This window comes from Salmo trutta, chromosome 33 (assembly GCF_901001165.1).
Source record: "Salmo trutta chromosome 33, fSalTru1.1, whole genome shotgun sequence".
Lineage (NCBI taxonomy): Eukaryota > Metazoa > Chordata > Actinopteri > Salmoniformes > Salmonidae > Salmo > Salmo trutta.
The window spans coordinates 38381819-38393746 of record NC_042989.1 but is presented as its reverse complement, the minus strand read 5'-3'; the positions used below and the strand labels follow the sequence as shown (position 1 = coordinate 38393746).

Below are 11928 nucleotides of genomic sequence, written 5' to 3'. Positions count from 1 at the left end.
GGTTGGTTAGCGGACCCCAGACCTCACAACCATAACGGGCAATGGGTTCTATAACTGATTCAAGTATTTTTTGCCAGATCCTAATTGGTATGTCAAATTTTATGTTCCTTTTGATGGTATAGAAGGCCCTTCTTGCCTTGTCTCTCAGATAGTTCACAGCTTTGTGGAAGTTTCCTGTGGCGCTGATGTTTAGGCAGTGGTATGTATAGTTTTTTTGTGTGCTCTAGGACAACGGTACTCTAGGACAAAGGTCCTGGCAACTGGACCTTTTTTGGAACACCATTATTTTGGTCTTACTGAGATTTACTGTCAGGGATCAGGTTTGACAGAATCTGTGCAGAAGATCTAGGGGCTGCTGTAGGCCCTCCTTGGTTGGGGACAGAGGCACCAAATCATCATCAGCCAACAGTAGACATTTGACTTCAGATTCTAGTAGGGTGAGGCCGGGCGCTGCAGACTGTTCTAGTGCCCTCGCCAATTCATTGATATATATGTTGAAGAGGGTGGGGCTTAAGCTGCATCCCTGTCTTACCCCATGGCCCTGTGGAAAGAAATGTGTTTTTTGCCAATTTTAACCATACATAGTTGTTTGTGTACATGGATTTTAAAATGTTGTATGTTTTCTCCCCAACACAAATTTCCATCAATTTGTATAGCAGACCCTCATGCCAAATTCAGTCAAAAGGTTTTTTGAAATCAACAAAGCATGAGAAGACTTTGCATTTATTTTGGTTTGTTTGTCAATTAGGGTGTGCTGGGTGAATACCTGGTCTGTCGTACAGTATTTGGTAAAAAGCCAATTTGCTCTTTCTTTCTCTCTCTCTCTCTCCAAAAAATAACAAGTAGTGGAAGAAAGTAGTTTCCACAGCCTCTCTCTCTCCCCTTCTCACTCAATTTCAATCTCTCTCTCCACCTCCACCACCAACTCCTCCACCACCTCCACCTCCACCACCCTCTCCACCTCCTCTACCACCATCTCCACCTCCTCCACCCCCACCACCCCCACCACCTCCTCCACCACCACCACATCCTCCACCACCACCTCCTCCACCACCACCCCCACCTCCTCCACCACCACCACCATCTCCTCCACCACTTCCACCACCACCACCTCCCCCTGCACCACTTCCACCACCTCCTCCACCACCACCTCCACCACGACCTCCTCCTCCACCTCCTGCACCACTTCCACCACCTCCTCCACCACCACCACCACCACCTCCTCTTCCTCCACCACATCCTCCACCACCACCTCCTCCACCGCCACCTCCACCACCACCTCCACCACCACCTCCTGCACCACTTCCACCACCTCCTCCACCACTTCCACCACCTCCTCCACCACCTCCTCTTCCTCCACCACCTCCTCCACCACCACCTCCTCCACCTCCACCACCACCTCCACCATGACCTCGTCCTCCACCTCCTGCACCACTTCCACCACCTCCTCCACCACCACCACCACCTCCTCTTCCTCCACCACCTCCACCACCTCCTCCACCACCACCACCACTACCTCCTCCACCACCACCTCCACCTCCTCCACCACACCTCCACCACCACCTCCAGCTTCACAAAATGTTTCCACTGCTCCATAGTCCAATGGCGGCGAGCCTTACACCACTCCAGCCGACGCTTGGCATTGCACATGGTGATCTTAGGCTTGTGTGTGGCTGCTTGGCCATGGAAACACATTTTGTGAAGCTTCCGATGAACAGTTATTGTGCTGACGTTGCTTCCAGAGGCAGTTTGGAACTCGGTAGTGAGTGTTGCAACCGAGGACAGATGATTTTTTACACGGTATGTGCTTCAGCACTCGGCGGTCGCGTTCTATGAGCTTGTGTGGCCTACCACTTCGAGGCTGAGCTGTTGTTGCTCCTAGTCGTTTCCACAATAACAGCACTTACAGTTGACCGGGGGAGCTCTAGCAGGGCAGAAAATCCTATGACGGTGCCACGTTGTCAGTCACTGAGCTCTTCAGTATGGGCCATTCTACTGACAATGTTTGTCTATGGAGATTGCATGGATGTCTGCCCGATTTTATACACCTATCATCACAGAGAGTGGCTCAAATAAGTCTGTACCCACAGCCACAACACTTCTAGCACGATGTCTCAAAACTTCTCCTTTAATGAGACATTTCATGAGAAAGTGGAGATTTAATATATGCAGATATAAACAGTGTGATAATGTTGTTTATATCTGTGCAGTTGTGAGCAGCAATATTCCATTCTCATTTTGCAATAATTACTCCCAGCAACCCAGAACTAAAGTATTGTGTAATTGGTCAGCTGCTCGATTAAGTTTTGAGGCTATATACAGGGCATTCGAGAAATACTCAGAGCCCTTGACTTTTTCCACATTTTGTTACATTACGGCCTTATACTAAAATGGATTAAATTGTTTTTTTCCCCCCTCATACACACAATACACCATAATGACAAAGCAAACACATGGTTTTTAGAAATGTTTGCAAATGTATAAAAAGAAAACAACTGAAATATCACATTTACATAAGTATTCAGACGCTTTAATCAGTATATTGTTGAAGCACCTTTGGCAGCGAACGCAGCCTAGAGTCTTCAGTAAAGCTGTCATCAAGGCAAAGCGTGGCCACTGAATAATCTCAAATACAACATATATTTTGATTTGTTTAATATTGTTTTGGTTACTACATGATTCCATATGTGTTATTTCATAGTTTTGATCTCTTCACTATTATTCTACAATGTAAAAAATAAAGAAAAACCCTTGAATGAGTAGGTCTGTACTGGTACGGTAGACAGGTGTGTGCCTTTCCAAATCATGCCCAATCAGTTGAATTTATCACAGGTGGCCTCCAATCAAGTTGTAGAAACATCTCAAGGATGATCAATGAAAACCAGATGCACCCAAGCTGAATTTCGAGACTCATAGCAAAGGGTCTGAATACTTATGTAAATGCGGTATTTATGTTTTTCATTTTTTATAAATTTGCAAACAATTCTAAAAACCTGTTTTTGCTTTGTCATTATGGGGTATTTTGTGTAGATTGATGAGGAGCATTTTTTATTTAACACATTTACAATAAGTCTGTAACGTAACAAAATTTGGAAAAAGTCAAGGGGCCTGAATACTTTCCGAATGCACTGTATGTTAGGAGAAGATCTAAAGATGAGTGGAACCAGATCTAGGACCTCCACCCTCTCTCTGTTAAGGGCTGAATGTCCCCTTCCCTTCCAAAATTTGAAAGTCGCTAACACCTGCGAATATGTCCAAATAACCAGTGACGAAAAAACCCAAAAACCGGGACTACTCCTGCTGTTAATCCACACATCCCACTCCTTCCTGTCAGATTCTACGATACCAGTTATGTTTATGTAGATCTGTCCACAATAGATTCATGTAAAAACAAACACTGGCCATACTCTTGAAGCCTATGACATTTAGTTTGTTTGAGAGTCTGTGCTAAAACACACACAACTGCATCAAATATGCCCAGTTCATCTTAGCAAAAGACTTGGGAAGATGAATTGAACAGAAGACAATGTGCTTAGAGTCACAATAGGCCTAGCCTTTTGTGTATTTTTAAATGAAGTAGCCTATATTTATCAGATAGGCAACTCGTTTAGGATCCCAGAACCAAATTCTTGCATGAACACTGACCTCCGGCCTCCTAATATATGTGTTCCCATCATACGGTCAAAATTGGCCATATCATAAACCTTGATGAAGAAGGTCTTGCCATAAGGTTAGCAGTGTGGTTAAGGTTAGGTTTAAAACAGGGAGAGGGAGGCGAAGGCTGACTCCGCCATAAAACATTTGTACGGATGTCAATGAGAGATAATTGAACTCGTTCAACATAAATTGCAGTTGCTAATTGCGGCTTATTTGATTGAAATATACATTTTGTAATGCTTAGGTTATTATGAATGTACTGATATATGTGAACACACGTGGCATCCCGGCAACTTCGGGGGAAAAAAAACTATTTTATATCAGAGTTGTGCCTGTTGTTCAGATGCAAACCTGACCTCTCATTGGCTCCCGCCTCTTCCCGCCTGCCTTTAAGCCTTTGCAGGCATTTATTCCCATTGTTAGAGAAAACAGTCCAATATCTTGTCAATATAATAGACAATCTTTGGTTTAAAATCTGAAATTGTCGAACTAGGTGGGGCTTCTAACTTTGCAATTTGCCCAGAAAGAACACTTTGCTAATGGTAGGCCTACCTGTATATACTTCTGTCTGCTGGTACGCGCACTGCAGTTACAACAACACACGTGAGCGCGCAGCAGGTCCTGATGTTGATGGCATAGGCGTCACATTCCCTTATCCGGCTGTCCAGACGTTGCCTGTCTGTAAAGTTATTAAAACGGTCGAAAACAGTCTATAGATGACACGCATACCTAATATTTCTTACCTTTTACCATATAATGGGAATTCATAGTTCCATACGTTTCTGTTTGATTGTTCATGTGACCATTTGATGTGTATGAGTTGAATTAAATTGAGACGGGGTCTTTCTGGCAGAACACGAGACAGCCAGGGTAACAGGTGTGTAGGACGCTATTTTATTACTTACCTGCCGCAGGTGACTATGGTACAAGTCTAACAAACTAACTGACGAACTGAAGCGAAACAAGTCACAGTTGATAAAAGTAAGTATCCCAGTTTTTATATAACAAGTTGTAGCTGATAAAATGTGTTGTGTGGTTGGTATGCTGTAGCAACGTTGTTTCCGGACTTCTACTGCCTCCCTCTCGTCGTTCTCTGTGGGAGAGAGAGAATGAAGAGCGTCTGCTAAATGACTTAAATGTAAATGTAAATGAATGAGGCGACAGCACGGTCAGTTTGGCCAAACAACGATGAAAGTTTTAAAACTGTAGTTTGGCTCTATGATGTTTTTTTCCTCTTGTTGAGAATAATATGAAAGATGGAAATAATCTCTGTTTGATAAAACAGCAGTGTGAATGAACGAACAGGAGAGAAGCAGAAAAGTCACGTGATAAGCAAACATGTTGAGGTATTTTATTCATCGAAGTTGGTTTTATATCAGACACTCAGACGTTATTAAATCTCTTGTCGCAATAACGTTTGTATTGATTGTTATAAACGTCAAAACAAGTCGTAATTTGTCAAAACATTTCTTGCCTACTTTTACAACCTTTGATTTGCGTATGTTGTGTTGATTCGATAGAAATAATCAAACCATATAGAAAACAATTTTAAATATCATATTTGCAATAACTTTGGCATTGATTGTCATAGAAACATGAAAGCAAGTGCTAATGATTCTAAACAGGTGTGGCCTACTTCTACAACGTTTGATTTGTATGAAAAATGTGGTCTTTATGTAGCAACATTTGAAGTGGTGTTTTTTGTTGTTGTTGCGTTGTATAAAAATAAAGAATAAGCTATCAAAATAAAGTCGCACACTCCGTGTAATCTCCCAGCAATTGAATGGGTATTTCCCAACGTTTCGGCATCACTGTGCCTTCCTCAGGGTGATGTCATGAATACTTGAACCAGGTTCTGTAGACAAACAGTGCAATTAGTGTAACCAATGACAATAGTGAGGGGTGCGTCATAATGATTAAGTTAATTAAAATGAAAACTGTTAAAATATGGCATATTAAATTATGCTATTGTTATCATATGGAATATTGTACATCATATTAGCATCAACATACATTATTGTTTCATTCAAATTCACAATTTCGTATATAATTTTTGTTACATGTAATCTTTTGGTTCAACCACATATACACTTTCAAAGCAGAATTACTTTCACATTGTTCTGCAAATGCAGTATATTTTATATATATGAGAACATCATCAACAGGGGGACATATTAGGTATATGTTAATAAGCTGTAAAAATATTTGAGACTTGTTCATAAGAGTAAAGACTCAGTGCTAAAAAATAATAAATAAAATGGTATATCATACACTGCATTTGAGGAACAATGTGAAAGTAATTCTGCTTTGAAACTTGATTAACCTGTAACCCCACTTTTGAGAAAATGTCCTTGAATGTTTTTGGTACACCTACTGGAGAGCTTTTAGTCTACACCCATTCAGTGTGGTTCACACCATCTTAAGCCTTAGCCCATGTCTTTATTAAGGATTCACATGTGAGGCCATGTTCTAAACAATCAAAGCTTTCAAAACTAAAAGTAGTAGCCTACAATAAGGAAAAGCTCCAGGTAAAAAAATACCCTTTATCTAGTCCTTGGCCTATATCCTAATCTGACTTTGGTGCAGGTCATGTTGTTCTTCACATTACTGCCCCTATGTAAATGAAATCGATGTTTATTCATCACATGCACAGGATACAGAGGGTGTAAACGGAACAGTGAAATGGTTACTTGCGTAGTAGCAATATAAAATTAAAAAATAAAAAATGTCCAGGTGTAAATATGTTATAATTATTAGATGATTCTTACCCCAGACACACTTGTCTAAATTGATGCCTCATGTGAAGGAAATGTGGTAACCACCCTCCAGCCACACCTAGCTAAGTGGATGGGTCACTATTCTCGAGACGTACACATGTTCATAAAATACAATAGATGGCTGTAATCACCCCCAGGCACATCATCTGGCTAACTTGATGGGTCATGTAATAATCTGTGGAAGGCTTCTGTTTAAACAATGAACCGGAATAATCCGAACTCCTACTACTACCAATACAAACATTGTAATAGCTGTACTATGAATCTGCTGGTAGCTAAAGCTAACCATGTTCAATGTTAGCTAGCTATGCAAATATGTTTTTATTTGAATAATATTACTACACAGATCATACATGTAATGTTAGCTAGCGAACCAGGAAGCTAACATTCTCTAGCTAGCTAACAGTATGGTTTAACTTGCAATGAAAGCAACTTTCAGATAAAATTAGAAACGTATAATATCGGAAAATGTAGCTAGACTCGTATACATGGAGGAATGCTTCACGGCAGACTGGAACCATTTAACTCAGTTTTGTTTGTAGCTAACTTGTTTGACCAGCTTTGTCAAGTCACTCCGGTTCACACTGACCGTGGTGTGTGCAGAAAGTAGCCCATCACTTTTTCCAACTGATCTGCCGATAGTGCCTGCTAAATTCAGGGCATCAATGTTGTTGAGAAAGGTAGCAAAACTTTTGTAGTTCTCGACTGCTAACGTTAAATCTTTCAAAAACTGCCTGGTAGAAAGGACTTTCAACACATACTGAACAGCTCACGTTATAGACAGAAGCATGCTACATGGGAGACCATTCCAAACTCATCTCCCAGGATGTCCAGCCCATCCATTATGTCAGCCAATCATGGCTAGTGGGAAGGTTCCTGACTTTTTCTGTGGTTAAACCAACTAGGCTCGTAATTTAACAATTCTATTTGTATTTACAGATAGCATACACGTTTGTTATTAAGTTCACATGTTCCAGAAGTCATTTCTGCCACAAAAAAAACACATTTAAAAAAAAAAACATCTGTTTACGCCTCTCCTGTGAAGTAGTGGCGTGTGACATAAGTCTAGTTTCCTGAAACGATTCACAAGTCATATAAAAAAGCATTTAAAATCTCTTGTTTTTAACTGTTGCATTGATTGTCATAACATCAGAACTGCTCGGTGAGATCAGTGAGTCGGGCCTGTAGTCATAAAGCATCTGAGTAGGAGTGCTGATCTAGGATCAGGTCTCTCCTGTCCATGTGTTCTTGATCTAAAAACAGTTCTAATCATTTAGACTATTTCTCATTTGGGTCGGTTGGTTTCACATTGCCAAATGTCAAACTAACTAAAAGGCCTAAAACAAAATCACGTTTGTGCTAGTCAATTGTTTATTGGACAAAATGCTAATGTTAAATCCATTTTAGCAATCGAGTTCACTGACGTCATGATTTGACCTTGTCTTTTTCTGAGTTTCCAGTTGTCTTGAAGGCACTATGACCATCAGATGCAGGTACCATTAGTCCAGTAAATTAAAAAAAAAAGCTAATTAGTTCAATTTATGCTAAGCTGTGCCTCTCACAAGTGCAACACCAACTGATCTATTTTGTTATCAAAGCTAGAGCCTTAATCTAATATGGTCTGAGAAGAAAAATATTGGCAGGCCAGGCATATAGCCAATATGCTGTTATAATGTATTCGGCCTACTGCACAAACCTCATTCCTACAGAATTGTTTTATTAGGGTAATGTTTTTTTTTTATTATTATTATTATTATTATTATTATTATTATTATTTTTTTTTTTTAAATTCATGTTTAACTTTTTAGTGACGGGGCAGTATTCGGAAATTCAGATGAATGACGTGCCCAAATTAAACTGCCTGCTACTCGGGCCCAGAAGGTAGGATATGCATATTATTAGTAGATTTGGATAGAAAACACTCTGAAGTGTCAAACTGTTTGAATGATGTCTGTGAGTATAACAGAACTCATATGGCAGGCAGAAACATGAGAAAAAATCCAACCAGAAGTGGTTTGTAGTTTTTCAACTGATTGCCTTTCAAAACTACAGTGTCTGTGGTCATTTTGCACTTCCTAAGGCTTCCACTAGATATCAAGTCTTTAGAACCTTGTTTCATGCTTCTACTGTTACTGGGGAGAGAATAAGAGCTGTCTCAAGCCTGGGACCAACGAGTTGTTTACTGCGCGCTCACACAGGCGCGCCTCTCCTTTTTCCTCTGTAATGAATACGCTATTGTCCGGTTGGAATATTATCGAAGATTTATGTTAAAAAGACCCTAAGGATTGATTGCAAACATCGTTTGACATGTTTCTACGAACGGTAATGGAACTATTTGACTTTTCGTCAAGGGTTTTGCACTCGCGCATTATGCCTTTGGATTAGTGATCTGAACGGGCGAACAAAACAGGTATTTGAACATAAATATGGAGTTTATTGAACAAAACAAACATTTCTTGTGGGAGTCCTGGGAGTGCATTCCGGTGAAGATTTATAATACTATTTCTGAGTTTAGTTAACTCCAGAACTTGGCGGGTAACTGTATAGCTTGCTTTGATGGCTGAGCTCTGTACTCAGAATATTGAAGAATGTGCTTTCGCCGTAAAGCTATTTTGAAATCTGACACAGCGGTTGCATTAAGGAGAAGTGTATCTATAATTCTTTCAATAACTGTTGTAAATTTTATCAACCTTTTATGATGAGGATTTTTGTACATTGATGTGCTCATTCACCGGATAGTTTTGGGAGGTAAAACATTTCTGAACATCACGAGCCAATGTAAAATGGGGTTTATGGATATAAATATGAACTTTATCGAACAAAACATGCATGTATTGTGTAACATTGAGTCCTGGGATTGTCATATGATGAAGATCATCAAAGGTTATTGATTAATTTTAGCTGTATTTCTGGTTTTTGTGACACCTCTCCTTGCTTGGAAAATGGCTGTGGTTTTTCTTGTTTAGGCGCTGTCATAACATAATCTAATGTTATGCTTTCGCCGTAAAGCCTTTTTGAAATTGGACAATGTGGTTGGATTAACGAGAAGATTATCTTTAAAATGGGATCTAATAGTTGTATGTTTGAGAAATTTGAATTATGAGATTTGTTGTTTTGAATTTGCCGCCCTGCTATTTCACTGGCTGTTGGCAGTGTGTCCCGTGGGTGGGACTTTTTGCTTTTTGACTGCGAAAGTGATCTTGAATGGTGCTGGAAGGGGTATGGCTGCCGTTTTACAGGCTCCTCTCCAATTTTGTCTTATTTTCACATTTGTTTAACTTATTTTGTACATAATGTTGGCGCTACAGTCTATTGTGACCGAAAAGAGATTCTGAATATCAGAACAGTGGTTACCCACCTCGAACTGGGCAAAGATGTTTTGACACGAAGGATATAATGCTGCTCCCAGACAAGGCCCAAATCCCCGTCGTTCACATGAAGGAACTACAGGGGGTGAAGATGGGGCGCCATGTGATAATTAGTCAGAGTAGATAACCTGCCTCTAGCATCCGTTCTATTGGCCAATGTGCAATCCCTGGAGAATAAACTGGATAAGCTCCAAGACTATCCTACTAATGGAACATTAAACACTGTAATATCTTATGTGGTGGCAGGTAGCCTTTTGGTTAGCGCGTTGGGCCAGTAACCAAAAGGTTGCTGGATCGAATCCCCGAGCTGACAAGGTAAAAATCTTTCATTCTGCCCCTGAACAAGGCAAGTAACACAGTTTCCCGGTAGACCGTCATTGTAAATAAGAATTTGTTTAACTTGCCTAGTTAAATAAAATAAAAATGTTTCACAGAGTCGTGGCTGAACATCACGGGAAATAGTATACTGGGTTTTCCGTGCATTGACAGAACAGCTACGTCCGGTAAGACGAGGGGTGGGGGTGTGTGTCTATTTGTCAATAACAGCTGGTGCACGATGTTTAAAATTTAAGGTAGTCTCGAGGTATTGCTCGCCTGAGGTAGAGTACCTCACGATAAGCTGTGGACCATACCATTTACTAGGAGTTTTCATCTATTTTTCTTAGCCGTCTATTTACCACCACAAACCAACACTAATACTGCACTCAACCAACTCTATAAGACCATAAGAAAATGCTCATCCAGAAGCGGTGCTCCTAGCGGCCAGGGACTTTAATGCAGGCAAACTTAAATTCGTTTTACCTTATTTCTACCAACATGTCACATGTGCAACCAGAGGGGAGAAAAAACTCTAGACCACCTTTACTCCACACAGAAATGCATACAAAACTCTCCTCCGCCCTCCATTTGGCAAATCTGACCAGAATTCTATCCTCCTGCTTACAAGGAAAAAGCAAATGCAGGAAGTACCAGTGACTAAGTCAATAAAAAAAGTGGTCAGATGATGCGGATGCTACGCAACAGGACAGTTATACTAGCACAGACTGGAGTATGTTCCAGGATTCATACAATGGAATTGAGGAGTATGCCACTTCAGTCATCGGCTTCATCAATATGTACATCAATGACGTAGTCCCCACAGTGCCCGTACGTACATATCCCAACCAGAAGCCATGGATTAAAGGCAACATCTGCACCGAACTAAAGGCGAGAGCTGCCGCTTTCAAGGAGTGGGACACTAATCCAGGCGCTTATAAGAAATCCTGCAATGCCCTCAGATGAACCAAATGAACCATCAAACAGGCAAAGCATCAATACAGGACTAAGGTTTAATCCTTTTACACTGGCTCTGATGCTGGTCGGGTGTGGCAGGGCTTGCAAACTATTAGATAACAAAGGGAAACTCAGCTGAGAGCTGCCCAGTGACGCAAGCCTACTATACGTGCTAAATGCTCGCTTCGAGGCAAGCAACACTGAAGCATGCATTAGAGCACCATGGCCCCATAGCACTCGCGTCAATAGCCATGAAGTGCTTTGGCTGGTCATGGTTCACAACACAATCTGTTTGATCAGAAATAAAAGCTTTTGCTCCACATTGTTGGGATGGAAAACGGGTAAAAAAAAAATATGTATGGCTTAATTTCTCAAATATAAACTTATTTTTTCCCAATTTAACATGCTTCTATGAACTTTGCATGTTCATGGGTCCTTTTTAGATGGAAATTGTCCGTATGCGTGTATCTCTGACAGTCCCCAGGGTAACACACCCTTAGCTTCTGTGACATGGACATGTATAGGTTAAATGAATGTGTGTAACAGTACTGTAGTTCATGTGATCTTACCCAGTCTCCTGCCCAGGTCTTCATTCAGACTGCTTATTATTAATTATCACTAATTAACCAGCTCATTCAAAAACCCTCTGAATCTTTCTTTTTTTAAATTGTATTTTTTCGTTCCCTCTCGCTCTCTGACCGTTCATTAGCCGTGTGTTAACTGTGTATTAGCAGTAATTGGACAGTCATTAGTGTTTGCGTGGTGGTGATTGACTGCCTCCTAATGAGGGCTGATGTTCTCATTAGATACTAATGGATCTGCTAGACTTAAGCAGGTGTGTTAGTGATGCGCGG

The 11928-nt window shown here is 40.7% G+C and overlaps 1 protein-coding gene across 4 annotated transcripts in view; it reads left to right on the top strand.

Annotated features, from left to right (window-relative positions):
* Positions 1-4507: 4507 nt before the first annotated feature.
* sh3yl1 (SH3 and SYLF domain containing 1) overlaps positions 4508-11928 on the top strand; it is a 40837-nt gene continuing 33416 nt past the window's right edge. For 3 of the 4 annotated variants that reach the window (XM_029730880.1, XM_029730878.1, XM_029730879.1), the window contains exon 1: positions 4508-4638. In XM_029730880.1, coding sequence (XP_029586740.1) covers position 4638 — 1 coding nt within the window. In that variant the 5' untranslated portion in view covers positions 4508-4637. The remainder of the gene's footprint in view (positions 4639-11928) is intronic. The other variant, XM_029730876.1, reaches the window with a different exon arrangement.